We start from the raw sequence: 22,041 nt of genomic DNA, 5'->3' as shown, positions 1-22,041 counted from the left end.
TCAAACTTAAGATGCTGTTATACAGTATTTGCAGGCCTCAGAGATGGAAGCAGTTCTTAAATGTTATCTAGTTTCTTTCATTTAACAATGAACTGTAAGTCTAGATGCTAAGGTTCCATTTTTTAACTCAGTTCATTTCATAAAATTCTGCAAGTATTTCTCTGTTTTGTAAACTTTTTACATTGTAATACTACTATTTGGTTTCCTTACTCTTTCAATTTCTGTTGATAATCCTTCGGAGTATACTTAAACACAATTAAAAGCTTGTCACATTGCAACAATGTGTCAATTTTGCTAAATCTTATACACTAATGCAGTTCTCAACCTGAAAACCTCATATTTTCTCAACCATTTATTCAAGTATAGTCACTTAGAAGCCAGAGACCTTGAAGATTTTATGGAAACTATCTGGAAATACAATTTATCTAGTATAATAATTGTTAATTGCCTTTAATGGTTATGTTTTGTATTCATTCTGAATGGATGATTTTTTTAAACAAGTAAATTTTAAAGCAAAGGTTAATTTTAATGTTTTGCCTTGTATTTGTACAAGGATTGTTATCAATGTTTTAAACTGGGTTTGGGATATTATATGACTATATTTTAGCAATCATTTGTTAAATAATTATTTTATATTGATGCTGCTAAGACAATTCACTTTAAACAGAGATTCCTGCAAAATTAATTGGAGCTGTCAAACTGTTGACCGATAGCCCATTGTTTACGTAAAATACATGCAAAAATGTCAGAACAAAAGGGAATTCTTTTTAATCTTTTTCCTTATAATTATGCAACGACACTGCTAAGACAGTACTGTGTTAACAATGTAAGACAGCAAAAATTAATTTTGTGCACTGTTACCAAAGCCATGAATTGATATGAGTTGAAAATCAATTTTAAATGTTGTGAGACATAGAGCTTTGCTTAGACAGATACACTAATGTTTAAATTCTAAATATGTATTTTGAAATCAGAACTATAAGCCCAGCAAATATACTTATTTTGTCTTTACAGTCAAACAATTTGTATTTGTGATCATGAGATTAAAATGAATGATAAGTACAATATAATATACATTCTATTTTTGGGTAATAAAATACCCAACAAAAGTCACCTGTCAACTAATTGCCAAAATACTTTTTTTCCTTTCAAATAATCTTTAATAATAAACAATTAATAAACAATAAACATTTTGTTTATGTGACACAAGAGGTTAGAACTGAATTAAAGCTTCATCAAAAAAATATTCCAGAGCTGTACTTATCAGTCATATTTTTTTCATGAAAAATAATTATAATTGGAATTTGTCATGAAAACTCTCGTTCAGAAATCACTGTGCCACTATGTTTTGGGTGCAATGCGTACAGTATGGAGTCCCCCGAGATCTCCTCTGTGAAAACAATTTGCTACTGTGTGCTGTGACATCACATGGTAATTCAAACTTGTTAGTGTTCACCTCAAAAGTACATGGATTTTTATGATATTTGTAATATGAAAAAAACATTATATACGTTGATTTATTTAACTTTGTAACCAGTGACTTTTTTATAAATTGTTCTTACACAGTTTGTTCTTTGGTACATCATTTAAAAAAGAAACAGACAATGACAGTTAATAAACCTAGCTAAAGACTCTCTTGCTTTGTGAACTCCTTTTAACAGGTTTTAAACAATTCACCCGGGACCATCAATTTGCCTGTACTTACGTTTTACTGAATATTGTAATGTAGATATTTGAAGTATAACTTAAAAGCACATTTGTTTGTTTCTAGTAGCACACCGTTATATCTTTATTTCTGTATTTTTGTTTAAAAATGTTGGAAGTTATATTGTAATAATCTACAATAGATGATATGCAAATGTTAAAATTGGATACATTTCCCTATTTGTCTTATTCTGGCTTGTGATATTATAGCGCACTTGTGCATTCTACACCTTGTCTTGTGCTGTACAGCACTGGACCATGGAGTTGTTTGCCTTGTGTGCTTCTAGTACAAGACACAATTTATTCTGCCTCAATACTGCTCAGACACGCTGCTGACTTCTTCCTTAAGAGTGAGCAGTTCATTTAGTGCCTGAGTGCGTTTCGCCTTCTAGGTCGAGAAGTTTTCCTTTATTTTTCCAGTTACATTTTGCTTCATCGTTATTTATTTTTTTGTACTGCCAAAAGACCAGTCTATTACTTACTATAACCTCCATTGCAATATTCGTTTCTATCTCTTTCCTGACCTTTCTTAAATTCTTGAATTTCATTCCATTAAAATGGATCCTGTTTTTATACCATTTTAGAAAGTATTTTTTTTTCGCTTTTGGGAAAAAAAAGTGCTGTAGCTTTTGACTTAATATTGCTTAAGACCACTTTACTGACATTTTAACCAAGAAACAGGTTTGACAAGCTCTTTCCCCATTCCCCTGACTTTAGCCTTGTTGAGATGTACAATAAGCTGGGCCAAACATTGAAAAAAGTCTGTGAGAATGGAATTTCATTCCATTAAAATGGATCCTGTTTTTATACCATTTTAGAAAGTATTTTTTTTTCGCTTTTGGGAAAAAAAAGTGCTGTAGCTTTTGACTTAATATTGCTTAAGACCACTTTACTGACATTTTAACCAAGAAACAGGTTTGACAAGCTCTTTCCCCATTCCCCTGACTTTAGCCTTGTTGAGATGTACAATAAGCTGGGCCAAACATTGAAAAAAGTCTGTGAGCGAATAACATATGCTCTAACAGATGATTAAATTGACAGAGATACAGCATGCTGAAGTTTTATGTGTAATTGTTTACAAGGAGAAGGGGGAATTTCCATCCATATATAAAATTAACACAATACTAAAATTAAATGGACTTGGACAAGCATGGACATCAAACATAATCATAGACAATATAAACAAAAATAAAGATCAAAGAATAAGAACACGTTTTCAGAATAAAACTTGACACATTGTCAAAATAAAAATGTTGCAGAGATAGTATGAGTTATGACACATGGGAGCATAGTTGCATAGACCTAATCAGCCTGTGGACAGACCGTTGTGGGATATTCTGTAAGTCTTCCTGTGCAGCATCAACCAGCTAGTGAGCTCAGGGACTTTGTCAAAGTAAAGGAACAGGTAAAGAAACAAGATTTATTAAAACAAATTAGTGAAATAAAATGCATCATGATTTTTTTTTGGAAAATTGAAAAGCTCACTTTTTTTTAACTGTATGTTGTAGGGCTTGTAGACATTGCTGTTTTAAAATCTTTTTGGAACAGGATGGAAGACCTACACAATGGTTATTTTTATTGAGGTTGTATTAAATTAACCATCATAACTCTCAACTTAAAAAATATACAGTAATTGCCCTTATGTGCTATGCACGACTAGATGATCTCATATGAGGTTCATCCTTTTTTTTCCCTACTGTATGTGGGTTAGTGCTAACTATAGGTATTCATGTATATACAGCTCCTCCTAGTGACGAGTTTACTTAATTGCATTTAGCAAGAGTGTTGGGCCTTAACTGCAACCTGCAAAATAATAATAATAATAATAATTGCTTACACTTATATAGCGCTTTTCTGGACACTCCACTCAAAGCGCTTTACAGGTAATGGGGACTCCCCTCCACCACCACCAATGTGCAGCATCCACCTGGATGATGCGACGGCAGCCATAGTGCGCCAGAACGCTCACCACACATCAGCTATCAGTGGGGAGGAGAGCAGAGTAATGTAGCCAATTCATAGAGGGGGATTATTAGGAGGCCATGATTAGTAAGGGCCAATTGGAAATTTGGCCAGGACACCGGGGTACACCCCTACTCTTTTCGAGAAGCGCCCTGGGATTTTTAATGACCACAGAGAGTCAGGACCTCGGTTTTACGTCTCATCCGAAGGACGGCACCTGTTTACAGTATAGTGTCCCCATCACTATACTGGGGCATTAGGACCCACATGGACCACAGGGTGAGCGCCCCCTGCTGGCCCCACTAACACCTCTTCCAGCAGCAACCTTAGTCTTTCCCAGGAGGTCTCCCATCCAGGTACTGACCAGGCTCACACCTGCTTAGCTTCAGTGGGTTGCCAGTTATGAGTTGCAGGGTGATATGGCTGCTATTTGCACTGGTGAAGACTTCTAGAACTACCTCAACCACTAATTCCAGTCCTGGGAGATCTCTGTGTCTTCTGCACCTTAATCACAAGCTGATTGATTTCAGTTTCTTTCAGAAACATATTCTTAAAATTGCTCAGGTAATAACAGGCCCAGACCAAGAATGTGCTGTTACTTCTATCCTTGTCCTGAATGCAATCTAGAAAAAGCAGCTAGCTGTTGCAATAGGTAATAGATCAACAACAGTATTTGTATAGAAGGTGGCAGCACCATATTTGCTTTCTCATACAAGGCAGAAACTTGTTTGTAAACATCAGTTTACAATACAGGTATATTGATTAAACTGGTAAATATTATTTCTCTGGTAAATAATTTTATTTCAATGTTTATTTTCTTTTTCTGAAAACATTTTTTGTTTGTTTCACATTATTGTGATTATTTTGATTATACGAAAGACTTGCACTGGAATTATTTTTTTATTACTGATGTTTTAGGCTGTTGTATAACAACACTGCATGATTTTCCTTCATTTGACAAAACACTCCTTGATGTTATGTCTTTTTCATGTACCAGTAGTTCAAAAATAAACCAGTGTACAGTCTAAGTATAAATTATAATTGCTGGTTGTGCTGTTGGATTCTGGACTTTCTGAGGTGTCGCCAACCAAGAACCTGTCTAGAGGATAACAGGACATATTGCTCTCTGAGACAAGCTGCTCCCCAAGGCTTCCTATCTCTGTGGCTTTTTTCCCTTTTCACAAATAACTTCACATCTTAAGTCGGCTCAGTTATGATTTTTAATCATCCAAATGATACTATTATATTTGGCCTTTTCTCTGATAATGATGAGCCTCCGTACTGAGAGATTGACTGAGAACAACGTGGTGTTCTGATAAAGACCTTCTATTCAATGCATTAAAAGCTAGGGAAGTCATTATTGATTTTTTATGTGTCCAGAACATAAAGCTCCCGATCATCATTAATGACCATCCTATTGTGACCACAAATTCCAAAACACATTTTTGGGAACTTAAGTAATGATCATAAATGCAGCTCCAGCACAGATTAGATACAGTGTGTAAGGAGGAACAGTAGAGGGTGTACTTTCTCAGGCAACTTAACTTGAACTTGAACTTTATTGCCATATGTAACCGGTACTGGTACAATGGAATTCTTACTTACAGAAAGTCTCTTGATTGTAAAACAAGTGTAAAAAACAAAACAAAGTGCGAACAGTGCATCAAGACAATGTACAAACAAGCAATAGACAATGTGCAAGTAAACATGTAGACAGTTTGAATGTAAACAATACAGACGTGTAAACAATGACTGGAGATGTGCAATAGATAAGAAATCATAAAGAGGTAGATGGTGATGGTGTAGGTGTGGTCCGAGGGGGATGGCTAAATGTGTTCGCCAGTCTCACTGCTTGTGGATAGAAGCTATTGAAGAATCTAGTGGTAAGTGTCCGTATGCTCTTATATCTCTTGCCTGAGGGCAGTGGGGTGAAGAGCTCATGCCCGGGGTGGTGACTGTCCTTTGTGATGGCCAGAATTCTACCACGGCAGCGGTCCTCATAGAGCTGTTTAATCTCGGCGAGACCGCAGCCGATGATCTTCTGGGCCATATTGACCATTCTCTGCAGTGCCTTTCTTTCTCGCGAAGAGGTGTTGCCATACCACACGTGATCCCATTGGTGAGGACGCTCTTGATGGTGCAGCGGTAGAAGTTCACCAACACATGTATTGGCATCCCCCATCGCTTGAGGCACCTCAAGAAATAAAGGCGCTGCTGAGCCTTCTTCATGATAGAGTCAGTGTTCACAGTCCAGGTTAGATCTTTAGAGATGTGAATTCCCATAAACCTAAAGCTGGTGACTGTTTCCACTTCCATTCCATCAATACTGAGTGGGCTGTGAGTGTATGGCCTATGTCTCCGAAAGTCCAGTATTAGCTCTTTCGTTTTCTTTATGTTCAAGTCCAGGTTATTGCTATGACACCACCTAAGCAGCTGTACAACTTCATCCCTGTAAGTGGACTCGTCATCATCACTGATCAGTCCTATTATAGTGGTGTCATCTGCAAACTTAATGATGCGGTTGTTGCTGTGTCTTGCTGTGCAGTCGTGAGTAAATAGGGAGTACAACCTTGGACTCAAACAGCAGCCTTGTGGGGTTCCAGTGCTCAGGGTGAGTTGTGTTGATGTTTTATTGCCTATTCGCACCACCTGTGGTCTCTCGATAAGAAAGCCCAGCAGCCAGTTGCAGACAGAGTTGCACAGACCTAATCCCCTGAGCGTTGTCACCAGTTGACTGGGTATGATGGAATTGAATGCTGAACTGTAGTCCACAAACAGCATTCTCACATACAAGTTCTTAGTGTCCAGGTGTTCCAAGGCTGTATGCAGAGCCAGGGAGACAGCATCATCCACTGATCTGTTGTTCTGGTAGGCGAACTGCAAGGGGTCCAGGGACTCTGTGATGGAGGAGTTGATGTGTGACAACACCAGCTTCTCCTGGCATTTCATCACCACAGATGTTAATGCTACTGGGCGGTAATCATTCAGGCATGTCACTTTTGTCTTTTTGGGGGTTGGAACAATAGTGTTTTTTTTAAAGCAGGTGGGGACCATGGACTGTGACAGGGAGGAGTTAAAGATGTCTGTAAACACTGTGGTCAGCTGGGCTGCCCATGTCCTCAGGACGCAAGGTGGTATCCCATCAGGCCCTGCAGCCTTACGGATTTTCACCCTACTCAGAGTCTTCTGCACGTCCTGCTCTGAGAGTTTCAGAACAAACTCGCCCTGCACACTTGGGGTCTTCTCAGCTTTGCCCGTGTTCAGAGCATCAAAGCGGGCATAGAAGTGGTTCAGCTCGTCAGGCAGGGATGCGTTGTTCGTGTCAATCTCCTGGCTGCAGCCCTTGTAGCCTGTGATTGACTGTAATCCCTGCCACAGCCTCCGGGTGTCAGCGCACTGCGTTTCAAGCCGCACTCTGTAGCTCCGTTTGGCGCGTTTTATGGCTTCCTCTAATGCATACCGTGATTTCTTGTAATAATAATAATAATAATTGCTTACACTTATATAGCGCTTTTCTGGACACTCCACTCAAAGCGCTTTACAGGTAATGGGGTCTCCCCTCCACCACCACCAATGTGCAGCATCCACCTGGATGATGCGACGGCAGCCATAGTGCGCCAGAACGCTCACCACACATCAGCTATCAGTGGGGAGGAGAGCAGAGTAATGTAGCCAATTCATAGAGGGGGATTATTAGGATGCCATGATTGGTAAGGGCCAATGGGAAATTTGGCCAAGACGCCGGGGTTACACCCCTACTCTTTTCGAGAAACGCCCTGGGATTTTTAATGACCACAGAGAGTCAGAACCTCGGTTTTACGTCTCATCCGAAGGACGGCACCTGTTTACAGTATAGTGTCCCCATCACTATACTGGGGCATTAGGACCCACGTGGACCACAGGGTGAGCGCCCCCTGCTGGCCCCACTAACACCTCTTCCAGCAGCAACCTTAATTTTTCCCAGGAGGTCTTCCATCCAGGTACTGACCAGGCTCACACCTGCTTAGCTTCAGTGGGTTGCCAGTTGTGAGTTGCAGGGTGATATGGCTGCTGGGTACAGCTCTTTGTCCCCCCATTTGAACGCGGTGGATCTATCTTTTATTTTATTGCGAATGTCGTTGTTGAACCACGGTTTCTAATTGGGAAATGACCTAATTTTTCATTTCTGGTACACAAATGTCGGTGCAGTATTTAATACTGTATAGCTGCTGACCGCGAAGTATTAAGAAATACAGAGTAAACCAGCAACTTCTTTGCCAATTTTACACAGCCATAATTCAAAGGATTTTAACAACTTCCATCATCGTTTGGAAGATATACAAAAGGAAAGCTGGAAAGGATCGTGTCCAGAGCATGAGAAATAATAGGCTGTGAACTGCCTTCAGCTTCACCCCTTTACACAAGACGTATCTCAGGTGGTGCCTATAAGATTATTTCAGACCCTCTCATCCAGTTCATAATCTTTTTTAGCTTCTTCATTCGGGACAATGGTTGAAATCAATCCTTTCAAAAACTACACGCTTCAACTTCAGCTTCTTTCCCTCTGCCGTAAGAATTCGAGCTCTCCCCCTTCAGTTATTTAGCCTCCCGTGAGCAGCTCCTTTACAATTGTGTTTGCTGCATGCAAGGTTAATGTTAACTGTACGTATCCACGTGATTGTGTGATGCTTGTCTTTTAATTTCAGTTTATATGTATTTTTAAAATATTTTATGTGCTTTATGGCTGTTTCATCAGTGTTCTCTTGCTCCGAAAGCCAATGCCACCAACTACTGTTGTGTGGCAATAACGAATAAAGAAATACTCAAGATTCGCGTTTCAGTCTTTGGTTCAGTTTGACCCTGGACGGTATCTGTCCTAACAGCTGTCTGCGGACATGTGACAAGGAAGAGAGGAAAAATAACAGAAGTTGAAATTTTGCAAAGAACCGCCGAGATTTGCCATGACTGCAATTATTAAAGAAACTCAAAGGTATTGTTGTAGGATTATTTTTCTTTATACAGTGTATCAGTAATAAAATGATAGTGACACTGTTTTAGTCGGCATAGTTGTTTGATTGATTTTTATAAAATCAACATTTGCTGTAGCAATGCAATGGAACTAAATGTTTCTTTATTTTTTGTACTACATCACAGGGTTGTAGATATAGCCCTGTTATTATACTAATTATGATGCTGAATAATGTGTTATTTTCCCCTTATTGTGTTTCTGGTTCTACTGTGTGTACAAATTGTGCGATTACCAACGATCTGGTGAAGTTTTCAATATCGTAGAACAGAAAAAAAAGCCTTTTGTTTCGCGATTTCTAAAAGGTTCAATAATGTAGTGTTTTACACTGATTTTTGTCTCCGATAAATAAAGTTCTTTTTCGGGGGATGTTTGTCTATCCACAGCATTAAAGAAGCAGTGTTGTTCATCAATGAAATCGACCCAAGCAAATTTCCAAAACTGCTATCGCGAATTCTTCAGAAACTCCACCTAAAGGTACATTACTCTTTTGTAAGCTTCCAGATGTATGTGAAAAGGGCAAACAACCTTTACTGTCTTTGGGATACTATTTAAAGTAAACAGTTTTGGTATTAAATCTAGCAACACCTTCACTAGGTTATATTTTCCAACTTGGCTTGAAATGTTCTTAATGTAAGCCCCAGACACCTTATCGTCTTTAAGAGTCTATGCAACAGACATCAGCTTTTTTGATTTTTAAGATTTGTAACGTGCATATTACCAAAAAGATATTTATCACTAGATATCAGATAGACTCCTATTTGCTGTGACTCTCACCATGAATAAGTTGCTTTCTGATAATGGGCGTATGATTTAAACAACTGTCTATATAAATCTACTAATCTGCTGTATAACTACTGTACATAATGAATAGAAACAGGGTGAAGCATTTTTTTTCTAAATGTTGATGCATTGCTGTAGAGACGTCAATGTACGAACTGTGATACCGTTCTGTAATTAAATTACCACACTTCTTCATTTATCTAATTTTTATGATTCATGTTGCAGGCCGAACGCTCTTTCAGTGAGGAGGAAGAGGAGAAACTACAGACTGCTCTGTTGCTAGAAAAGCAAGCCCTTCATCTAGTCCTGGAAACAGTTTCTTATATTATAGAGCAGGCATGTCTTCTTTTGAAGCCACACTTTTGTATGCTTAAGTTAAAGCTTTTCAGATGAAATACATACATATATTTGCCATTTTACTTGTCTTATATAAGCAGTGCTTGGAAACTTTTAGTATAGAAAAACAAAATACCCAGTCAAGTACTTCCAAGTAAATAGTAATTATTGGTGTAATTGCAGTCTCATGCTTTAGAGGGCATTGCTCTCCATAAATAAGTATCTTTGCTCAGCAGGCACAGGGATACACTCTAGATGAGATACCACTCCACTGCAGGGCACACAGAGACGCAAACACACCCACACTCATACCAGGTCCAGCTTTCCCAGAAGTCAATTAACCTAATAGGATGTATTTGGACTGTGGAAGGAAACCAGAGCACCCAGACGAAACCCACGCAAACACAGAGCAGTGAATATGTTCCTCACAAAGTAGGTCAAGAATGCCGAGAATGTTCACCGAAGGAAAAAAAATGTTTGTAGGTTGAGAACACAGAGCCAAACCAGTGTTTTTGAGTGGGTGATAAGGTTTAAAGATGGAAAAAGAAAATAGTCAGGTGGTGAAGAGTCTGAGAATGGCAGTGAACGCTCCAGTGTTCCACCTCGCATTGTGCACCAGGCCGTACATGCACGCAGATGTGTTAAATCTAACACACATCTGTCCCTAACACATATATGTGTTAGAGCCCTAACAAAAATGTGTTGGGGACATTGCAAGCAGTGCAAGCTAAACACTTGCAATACAAAAGTGGTTGTCCTGCAGATGTAGTCAGCCCAGACCAATGTGGCAGGTTTCTAATGTGGAGTGAGTTTGTGATGGCATAGCATTATAATGCATTGTGCGGTGTGCTCATTCACCACGTAGTTACTGGTAAATCGTGGAGAACCTGTTGTCAGAGTATGCACTGGCATTGCTCCTCCCTGCATTACCAAATAAATTAAAGATGATGCCCTTAGCATTTCACAAAATGGCTGGATAAAAGGGTCATATGGATGCCTAATGTAAACAAGAGCTAGATGGGCCACATGGCACCCTCTTGTTTGTAAACTTAAAAAAAAGATCATGGTAAATGTCAGACTTTTAAAAACCTACACCTCACACCTAGTATTAACAGTGATTAATATCCACAAACACAAAGTGGATGTGAAATATCTGTCAAAATATTTCGGGCAGAAGCTGAGAAAATGCCTTTCTCTATTATGACCTTCGTCTTGTGATGCGAAAGCATCAGCACAAAAAGTGATATTTAATAAACAGCAGGCTAGTTGGCATTGGACTAAAATTAGATACAAACCCGTAAGCATTAGCAGTCAAAACAAATGTATGTGTAAGTCTTTTTGTTATTGTACTGCAGTTTTAAAATTGAAGACCCAGATATAATTGATTCTAATTATGTGAATTTGCAGTAGATCCACAGTTAAAGTCTTGGTTAATTACCTTGAAGTCTTAACCTTGCAGTGTTCTTTTTACATACAGTACAGATACCCATGGGACTTTTGAGTAATAGGCTTTATCCTTTTATGGTATGAAATGTAAGTAAAACTGTAAGCTCTTCCAGTAGCTGTACAGACATTAATTAGCACTAATCTTGAGTGACCTAATATTCTTTGAGGTAAACAGGTCTACAAGTACAACTCACACTGGTTTGTGAAACAGGCCCTTAGAATTCAAAAGTGAATTTTTTAGGTGTAGTTTGTGGATAATAAGCATTCTTTTCAAGTATGTAAGCGGATGATATGCTATCTTTTACTATAGTTTTTATATTGTTGAAGGAGTATGGAGTGTGTTGGTAAGGGATTTTGTGCTTGTGCTGTGATTTTGTAGTACTATATTTAGAGAGAGAATATGTCTTTACTAGCTGTCAGTTGGGTTTTGTAATTCATGGCCTCCTACCAAAATAGCAGAATATAACGCTTTAACCGATTTTGATTTCATGAATATAATTGCTCCCTTTTTCTAGTGCCCACTGCTCTGTAGACCTGCTATATTTTTAAATAATATTAAGTGGGAGTGTACTCTAATCCGCTTAGATCTAATACATATTTTAGCTTTTTAACTCCAAATGAATTATTAAGAAAGAAATAGCACATCTTTCATTCACTAGGAACGGTGCATTCCTCTAGAGACAGAACCTTCTGGAAGCTTGAATAACTGAAGGATTGAGGTCAAGAGAAATAACTCGACTCATTTCCTATGTTCCTGTGCCAAATCTGTGCACAGCCGAAGGATGCTAGGCTAAAAGAAGCACATTGTATTTTGTGTTCATCTAATAGATTTATTTTGTCTAAAGGAAATACATTTTTTTAAGTACAAGGTTTTGACAAAATCCGTATTTTTACTCTCCAGTTCAGTTTTGATTGGATTGGAATTTCTTTATGATTGCAATTAACATTTCATGACGCATAATTTTAACACAATTGCATTCTCCACTAGTCTCATTTTTTAATTAATCCTGAGTTCACCTGCATTTTCTATCTTGTGTCAATATAGTTGTAAGAAAAATATTTTAAAAGGAATTGGTCCATTTTGTACCCTCAATAACAAGTTCAAGATTTCATCCCTAGAGATGTTTTAACTAGTTTTTTTTTTCAATTTTACCTCTACAGGCTGTCTATCACAACGTGAAACCAGCATCTCTTAAGCAGCAACTAGAAAACATCAAATTAAACCCTGACAAGGCTGAGGTCTTCTCTCAGGCATGGGCAACTGCAGGCCAAGACACTGTAGAAAAATTCAGGCAGCGGATATTTGCTCCTAAAAAGGTAAGAGTTTTTTTATTTTTCAAATAAAAACATGGTTCTTCTTGTGCAAAGTGAACATATTAATAGTGTGGAGCAAGCTACTCAGCAATGCTGTTGAAGCCAATACCATGACTTCAAGAAAACACTGGATCAGAACTTTGGATGGATTAGCTACTAGCTACTTAATGGGCTAGTTGTGCAGAATGGTCTCCTCTCATTTGTAATTGTCTTTATGTTCTTATGCTGTTGTGTTCTTAATCTAAATGAATACATTGGTATATCATTAATAAGATAAACAGTTCTGAATAGCTGATGCTTGATATCGCATCCACATTGATCCACATTTTTTGCTTTCACGTTTAACCGATTTCGTAGCTTTATTGCTAAATATTTTTCCATATCTAAGCCTTATTCATGTTTAATGCACTTGTACCATGTTTTTGTTTATACAGTATGGGAAAATGCATAATACAGTATACGTAGAATGGGGGATAACCTCTTGAAAGGACGCCACTTAATTTTAATCACATTGTAAATTTAGGATGCTATATTCTTTTCCATTTGATCAGTCATCAAAGTGTCCCCATGGGTCATTATGAACTTAACTGAATAGTCCTTTCTCATTACTAGGAAACCATTAGTTATCTCATACAGAAGTAATTGTCTTTTACTTTAAAGCAAAAAGAACCTTTAAAAAGAAAGCTGCAATTATTTTCTTTCACTGCCATCACACTTCATGCCCAGATGTTTCAGCTGTTCTGCAGGATATTTTCTTAATTTGATAAAAGTGCAGTCGTTCTGTTTCAAACAAAACGGTCTTCTTTAAAAAAATAGTGCTTAAATGTATTAACTGATGGAATTCTTAAAGAACTTAGTGTTATTTGTTGAGCTCTTTCTAACTATCAGTCTATTTTGCCATGTACTGTATATATCTCCAATTCGGTTTCACCTGTTTTTTTTACTGGAGGAAATTAAATATATAAATTAAATGCCTAATTACAAATGTTATTGTTAGTAGACTTAAGCTTATATTTTGAAATGCTTTGCTACTGAAGGAAAAAAAAGAATCTTGGACCATTACTTTGAAAAGCTGGTATCTATGATTTTATTAAAATGTGTTGTGTAATTGCTAACTTAGTGATACCGCAGGGTACAATACTGCAAATCACAGTTCTTCTTTTTTATGTCAGTTGTGTGATTTTCTGGATGTGACATTTATCGTTTCATGTATGCTTTGATTTTAGCTGGAGAGTGTTGGATGGGAGCTAAACTTAGAAATGGCACAATCGAGACAAGCAAAAATGAAATCGCCACGTGCTGTTTTGGAGCTTGGGATCAGCAATGAAGACTCGGAGGTAAATCTGCCGGGGGATTTTTTCTGTCAAGCTCTCTTCAGTGCCAGAATTGGATGTGAAATTATTTTGTTATCATCAAGCATGTGCTCTTTTGTTCCATCATTATCTACGCTGGTGATTTGTAATTACAGTAGATTTGCAAAACCCAGAGACTCCTTCCCCGGGACTTGCCGCTTTCATAAAAGATGCAAATCCTGTCTCAATCCCTCCTGACTGAGTTAGAAGTATAAAAAATAAATAGAGCTCATTAATAATACCTTGGAGGGCAGGGTTGTTTATAACTCCAAGGGGGCATTCACCATTATCAACAGTCTGCCCTTTTCCTGACAGACTTCATCTGCATCCCTATTTCCATTTGCAAAATAAAGAAGAAATAAATGAGTTTCTCTTGCTTTGGAGGGCTGCTTCTTGAAGCAGTTGTGAATGCCACGAGAGTATATTTTCTGTTAGTAGAGGTGTGTTCAAACCTTTGCTGAACACTGCAATCCTCTAGACACTCTGCTGCTGACAGCCTTGGTAACCACCCTTCCAAATGTCAGCTGAACATGTCTTACAGCTTGTTTGCTAAATTCTAAAATGGGTAATGCAAGTACAAATATATTTGAAGACATAAGTCCCGTACATGATTGTATTTAGCTCAGCTACTGTACTTGTTCCCGACTCTTTCATCATTGCAGAAGAAAAGGAAAGGCCTGTATTAAAATACAGATAATTTTCTATACTTCTATTAAGAATTAATGGCATCTAACAGAAATATAAAATTCCACAGGGTTTGTTGTGAGTATTGTTTTTTCTTTCTCTATTTGAAATGTAAAGATTTGATAACAAGGGTCTGGGCTTTGCTTTTTATAGCAAATTTAATGTCGTTGTGCAGCTACGATTCATTTATCTGTTTGCTAAATCATTATAATTCTCGTGTTTTATATTTACTTTCCTAAAAAAAACTGTGTTTCATCAATATGCTGGGTAATTGTGTAATAAATCTTTTACCCTGTGATTCTTTTCCTTACCAACTACAATTTCTCAGGATTGAAAATTGAGTAATTTACATTTACTGATGTATTCCCCGCTGGGAATTAAATAGGGCCTAGAGCAAAGTGGCAAATGTGGAGCAGCAGCCTTGTCTATGTAACAGAGAGAAGAAGTGTTGCTAAGCGTTGTAATTTTTTTTGTTATGCAGTAGGGGGCACTGTTACCACATTAAAAAAGAGCATTACCCAGTGTATAACTGACTGGTATGATTAGCCAAGGAATTAAATTGTACTGATAATAAAGTATGTATGGTTGGTCGTTATTAAAAATTGATGTATGAAAAGGTTACTTCTTACTACTCCTTACTTTAATCTACTAAATAGGCTAATGCAAACTTTATAAAAAATAAAACTGCATAATGTGATAAAAATGTTTTAAAATACAAATATTTTGGTATCTTACTAATACCAGTACCTTGTTAATCTGTAGTTGCTGTGACGTTCATGTGAGAAACTGATGAAGGAAATCATTAAATCTTCTTTTTAATTGAACTGATGTATTAGGAATTTTAGTAGGTCCAATGTACGGTGACTGTTTTAGCTAAAGAACATAAATGAGCTTAAAATGAAGACTACATTACTACATACTACTAATGAAGGTTTGGATTGAGCACAAAGTAAAAAGGAAATGCGTTATTTGATTGGGTGATTCACATTTATTTAAAATTATTAAAAAGAGCCATTTTCACAGTGTGCAGAGATGATACTTTAGAAATACACAAAATAACACATTTGACCTTTTTTAAGAAAATGTAATTTCTAGGTAATTGCATTGCAATTTAATGATCTTTAGAATTTCTGTATGTTTCACTTTTAGAAATTGTATATTCTGTAGACTTGCTTGCTAAAACAAACTGGCTCTGAAACAAAAGGTGAAAAATATATATATATACCTGATCCAGTATTCCAGCTGGAAAGCTTAAGGCAGTATTTCTCCTAGCCAATCCTATAATATTGACCAAACCAATAATGAATACACATATAGATTTTTAGCATCCTTGTACTGTACTTAATTTTATTTCTGTGTATAGATGCATGAAATGAAAAATGTATACTGTTTATATTCATATATGTATGTATTTACATGAAAACAAGCACACAATACTTTAATACCAGTTTGGATCATAAAAGGTGGTGAAATGGGATTTTACCATCTTTCCACTTCAGTAAAAAATGAAAAATAAAACAGCTGCTCTGAAGCCGTTGAATATTATTGATTTAGGATGCAACTAGTCCATGAAATACTGTAGGTCTGTTCTCCGGAGGGCTACACAGAGCAGCAGACAGAGCCCTTAAGGTGTTAGACTGTGCATACATTCTGACTGGTATCACACAGATGTTTATTTTAAGCTAGCCCAAAACAGATCTTTAAGCCTGTCTTTGGGGGAAAAAAAAAGGCTTTCAAAAAGGAACAGCTAATCAGTGAATGATGCACTGGAGATGATGACAGTCGATGTGTGAACTGCGTATGTGCTTCTTTCTCTGTCTTTTGTACTGTACTCCAGTTCTGCACCCCTCTGCTTTTCCCATTGTTTGTTGTTCTAAATTTAAAAGCTGATGTTTTGTTTTTGTCTGTGAAAAGCATTTTAATGTTTCCACACACTGGAATTTCATTGTAATCACGTAGAGATAAGAGTAATAGTGAAATGTAACATTCATTATCCAAGTCTGAGACTCGCCCAAAACAGATAATCAGATAATTTATTCAGGGATGCCATCGATGCTTAAATGAAGAATATTAATGACAGAGTTTACATGCATGTTTATCCTTATCTGAACTATCTCTGGTTGAGCCAATTGAAAAATGGGCCCATTCTATTTCCAGGTTTTATTATTTTTTATTTGGAGGATGCTTTTATCCAAAGAGATGATGACACTTGGACCCATTTGTACAACTGGGCATTTCACGGACGCATCCGAGTGCAAAATCGTGCTCCAGGGTGCTTCAACACTGTCCCACCTGGGATATGAGCCCACAGTCTTGAAGTTTTATGTGTCCAGAGCCTTCACCACAGTTCCCTCCACTGCGCCTCTGTTTTGTGGGAAGGTGTGGGCTGACGTTCTGATGAATCGGGCAATTCTCATGTTGTATTAATAGAAAACACAAATTGTGTATTTGTTTCTGTGTTTTTTTGTGTATTATTTGGAGAATTTTGCCAGAGAATCCATAGTGGTTTGTTGGGGTCTTGTGTGATTGAACTTGTGTAAAGCACACTGGTCTTCAGATGCAAGGCACACCAGTAGTTCACACATCAAGCGTATTCCTAAAAGGTTGCAACAGCCCTTATAATATAGCAAGTGCAGGCTGCTGCTCATTGCATTAATGTTGCTTTATGAATGCCCTCAAATCCACTTAGCTGAATAACAAAATGTATGCTTTTCTGCTGATGTTGAGTAAGAGTAGGACAGATGAACACTGCACCACACAATAATAATAATTTATTTGATGGCATATAATGAAATTGTCCAGCCCTGGTTTTCAAGATCACTATTGCTAAATTCAGTTTGGGAAGACGGTATTATAGAGTTCTGTGCCAGACTCTTTTTCAGGTGAAAATGGCTTTGTTTATTCCTCTTGTTTGTCGATTTCATGTGTTTATGCTAACCTTTTCATTGGCCTTTTAACAAACAAAACCTAAACCTGGACCATTACGGCTTAACACCTAAGTTACTTAGCATTAATATTAATATCCAACATAAGTGCCAAATTCACGTAGGTAACAAACACCATTTCTTAAAATAATGTAGAACTGTGGCTGTAAGGGTCGATTCAGCCCTTTGATTGTTTTTCTTGATGCATTGTAAATTGTTTGGAGCATAGACATTTTCAGCAGACTATTTTAAGATATTGTGAGACTACAATAAAGTCTCAACTGTTATTATTTATTTTATAGTTGTGTTTTTAAACGTATTAAATCCCTTTAAAATCTCATACGATCCAGGGAGTCAAATTTTAATGTTTTAACTAGCTGCAGGGGCTTCTAGTTATTTATCCAGCTGCAGTTCATCTGATTGTTTGATCAGCTGAGCATATTTAAAATATTTTCAGGTTCTTTTAAAATAACAGTGGTGTAATAATATATAATTGTAAAGCTAGTTAAAAGTTCAGTTCAATTAAGTTCATACCTGAGAGCTCTGGGAGAATGAAATCCTGAAGCTCTACAGGCCAGCTCTGTCTGAGTTTAGTACTGCTGATAGGTGTCACCAGAGGAAAGATACAGAGACTGTAGAGACAAGGAAATGTGAGATCATGCTGAAAAATTGTGAAGGCATAGTACAGAACCTGAAAATATGTCATGGGTAAAGAAGAAGATGAGGGGTATCTGGTAAATATGCTTTTGAATGATTAAACAGAGTACCTCCAGCCTCTCTGATTTCACAAAGTGGCTTGAATGCACAAACAGGCCTTGTCTTCTGTATTTTAAAAATGTCAAGAACAATGACTTCTTAAGATGTTGATAAAATCATGTATTTTAGACGCAATGCTCCTGATATTTTCTGCTCCAAAATATGCGATCTTCCATCTCAATTTCACAATTGGTATTCAAACTTATGTTTTATTTTTTTAAACAAATTTTGGAAAGTGATTATAAATTAATAGAATCTGTTGCAAAACCTGTTGTATTGATTGCTCACCTACTGTATTCAGTAATGATGAAACTAAAATACAGTCTATTGATATTGTTTGGGTCCTGTAGGTTTCATTAATTCAATTGAGAATTTGGTATGAAATTCTTTAAAAACAATTGGTAGCTGTAAACATATTTTTTTTAAATATATGCAAAGTTTGTAAATGGGAAAATGTTTTTAAAAGGCATTCCTGTGCTCCTTAATACAACTTTTCTGTTGCTCATTGAGAGAGCTGAAAGGAAGTGTTTCAGGCCATATGTGTCATTCTGTCTCTTATATAATGATCTTTGTGTTCAAAATAAAAAACAGATCCAGTCTGTCTCAGTTAGTGGTTCTGCTCCCAATCTGAACTGTGTCCTGGTGCGAAGTTGTGTTTTTCATCAGCCTGATGGCTTACTTTTCTTACTTGGGAAAAAAACAATGGACTACATATAATTCACTTAATTTGCTTCAGCAAAACACACATTCCCTGTGCTGTAGGGACAGTCATAATCTGCTTGAAATGATGTATGATAGAGCTGTAGAGCAGAAAGTATTATATTAAAAGTTGCATGGTCCTGCTGTGTCGCCAATGAACCACAGCTCATTCTTAAGACTTTTTTTTAGCCAAATGAGATGTGTCTGCCATTAAAGAAGAGAATAAATAGCATTTATACTTGTACAGGTTTGCAACTGTGTTTGCCTTCACCTGCAGGTAAAGTTGCCAGTCAAGGCAGTATGATTTATATTTGAAAGAGTTTGAAAAGAGTAGGAGGAGAAAAGTGGCACTTTGATGATGTGAACTTAATTGCTGATCTGTCAGGAAGTTGTTAACAATACATTATTTTTACATGCATTTCAAACAGATGCGAGTTATGTGTTGATAATATTGATAATGTTCTGGATTGTGTGTTCCAAAGTCCATTATCAGATTCAAGGTTAATGTCTTAAAGATCTGATATCTCCTTACATATTTCCTATGAAATTCAAGCAACTTGGTGTTTTGAGAATTGGTGGTCCTGCCCAATGCAAATCCATGGTTTATTTCTAAAATCATTTATATTGTTTAAATATATATAGGATTATGAATAAAAATACTACTTACCCTACATCACTGCTTCAGATTTTTAGTTTATTATTATACATCTTTTACTACTGTAAATACTGTCATTTTTTTTCACGAAGTTGTAAGGTGTTGAAGTATTTGAAGTGGTGGTGTTTTTTAAAATAAAATATATTCTAATATATTAAAATATATTCTTTCTGTAAGGGTAGACTTTCTGGAATTTTTTGCTGGTTAATTTATAAACAATATGATTTTAAATCATACTAGCAAACATTATAATTAGTCCATAAACAGTTCCTGATACTATATATATATTGGAGTTAGGGGCCAGAAAGTAATGATATATGGGAGCAGTACGTTTGTCTTCTGAACTGTATTAGTTGCCAGTTTTTTTTTGTCTTTCTCTGTGGAATATTCCCTTAAACCCAGAAATGTATGTACAGTGCCTTGCGAAAGTATTCGGCCCCCTTGAACTTTTCAACCTTTTGCCACATTTCAGGCTTCAAACATAAAGATATACATTTTTTATTTTATGTGAAGAATCACCAACAAGTGGGACACAATTGTGAAGTGGAACGAAATCTATTGGATTTTTGAAACTTTTTTAACTAATAAAAAAATGAAAAGTGGGGCGTGCAAAAGTATTCGGCCCCCTTGCGTTAATACTTTGTAGAGCCACCTTTTGCTGCGATTACAGCTGCAAGTCGCTTGGGGTATGTCTCTATCAGTTTTGCACATCGAGAGACTGAAATTCTTGCCCATTCTTCCTTGCAAAACAGCTCGAGCTCAGTGAGGTTGGATGGAGAGCGTTTGTGAACAGCAGTTTTCAGCTCTTTCCACAGATTCTCGATTGGATTCAGGTCTGGACTTTGACTTGGCCATTCAAACACCTGGATACGTTTATTTGTGAACCATTCCTTTGTAGATTTTGCTGTATGTTTGGGATCATTGTCTTGTTGGAAGATAAATCTCCGTCCCAGTTTCAGGTCTTTTGCAGACTCCAACAGGTTTTCATCCAGAATGGTCCTGTATTTGGCTGCATCCATCTTCCCCTCAATTTTAACCATCTTCCCTGTCCCTGCTGAAGAAAAGCAGGCCCAAACCATGATGCTGCCACCACCATGTTTGACAGTGGGGATGGTGTGTTGAGGGTGATGAGCTGTGTTGCTTTTACGCCAAACATATCGTTTTGCATTGTGGCCAAAAAGTTCGATTTTGGTTTCATCTGACCAGAGCACCTTCTTCCACATGTTTGGGGTGTCTCCCAGGTGGCTTGTGGCAAACTTTAGACGAGACTTTTATGGATATCTTTGAGAAATGGCTTTCTTCTTGCCACTCTTCCATAAAGGCCAGATTTGTGCAGTGTAAGACTGATTGTTGTCCTATGGACAGACTCTCCCACCTCAGCTGTAGTTCTCTGCAGTTCATCCAGAGTGATCATGGGCCTCTTGGCTGCATCTCTGATCAGTCTTCTCCTTGTCTGAGCTGAAAGTTTAGAGGGACGGCCAGGTCTTGGTAGATTTGCAGTGGTCTGATACTCCTTCCATTTCAAGATGATCGCTTGCACAGTGCTCCTTGGGATGTTTGAAGCTTGGGAAATCTTTTTGTATCCAAATCCGGCTTTAAACTTCTCCACAACAGTATTACGGACCTGCCTGGTGTGTTCCTTGGTCTTCATGATGCTCTCTGCGCTTTCAACAGAACCTTGAGACTATCACAGAGCAGGTGCATTTATACAGAGACTTGATTACACACAGGTGGATTCTATTTATCACCATCAGTCATTTAGGACAACATTGGATCATTCAGAGATCCTCGCTGAACTTCTGGAGTGAGTTTGCTGCACTGAAAGTAAAGGGGCCGAATACTTTTGCACGCCCCACTTTTCATTTTTTTATTAGTTAAAAAAGTTTCAAAAATCCAATAGATTTCGTTCCACTTCACAATTGTGTCCCACTTGTTGGTGATTCTTCACATAAAATAAAAAATTTATATCTTTATGTTTGAAGCCTGAAATGTGGCAAAAGGTTGAAAAGTTCAAGGGGGCCGAATACTTTCGCAAGGCACTGTAGTTCCTCTTCTGTAGTCCTGTTCTAGAGCAGGAATACCTGGAACAGACAATTTAATTTTTTATCTGGTTCATAAGAAGTAAAACTTTTCTAAGAAGTCATGTTATTAGTACTGGTGTGATATCTTTTTAATGTCAGGGGTTTGCAATGAGACATTTTTTCAAGTATTCAGTAAGAATACAAAGATTACGTGCTTTGCCTTTCTTTGTGGTATATCATCATGTGTGTGATGTCACATGTAGATAAATATCAGTATTACATAATCAACTATCTGAAATCACTGATAACCGTTCAAGTAATTGAAGATGGTATCTGCTGTTCATGGGTTTTCTGGGTTGCAGCCATGTGATGTTTGGAATTTTTTCAGCTCCATCCAACC

The 22,041-nt window shown here is 37.3% G+C and overlaps 1 protein-coding gene across 1 annotated transcript in view; it reads left to right on the top strand.

Annotated features, from left to right (window-relative positions):
* Positions 1 to 8,497: 8,497 nt before the first annotated feature.
* The window catches only part of commd10 (COMM domain containing 10), an 81,383-nt gene continuing 67,839 nt past the window's right edge, over positions 8,498 to 22,041 (top strand). The window contains exons 1-5 of the mRNA XM_088629917.1: positions 8,498 to 8,635; positions 9,058 to 9,148; positions 9,680 to 9,790; positions 12,398 to 12,553; positions 13,777 to 13,887. Coding sequence (XP_088486043.1) covers positions 8,607 to 8,635; positions 9,058 to 9,148; positions 9,680 to 9,790; positions 12,398 to 12,553; positions 13,777 to 13,887 — 498 coding nt within the window. The 5' untranslated portion in view covers positions 8,498 to 8,606. The remainder of the gene's footprint in view (positions 8,636 to 9,057; positions 9,149 to 9,679; positions 9,791 to 12,397; positions 12,554 to 13,776; positions 13,888 to 22,041) is intronic.

Source organism: Lepisosteus platostomus, chromosome 4, assembly GCF_059453375.1.
Source record: "Lepisosteus platostomus isolate fLepPlt1 chromosome 4, fLepPlt1.hap1, whole genome shotgun sequence".
Lineage (NCBI taxonomy): Eukaryota > Metazoa > Chordata > Actinopteri > Semionotiformes > Lepisosteidae > Lepisosteus > Lepisosteus platostomus.
The sequence above is the reverse complement of the archived record's forward strand: the minus strand, read 5'-3'. Positions and strand labels throughout refer to the sequence as shown.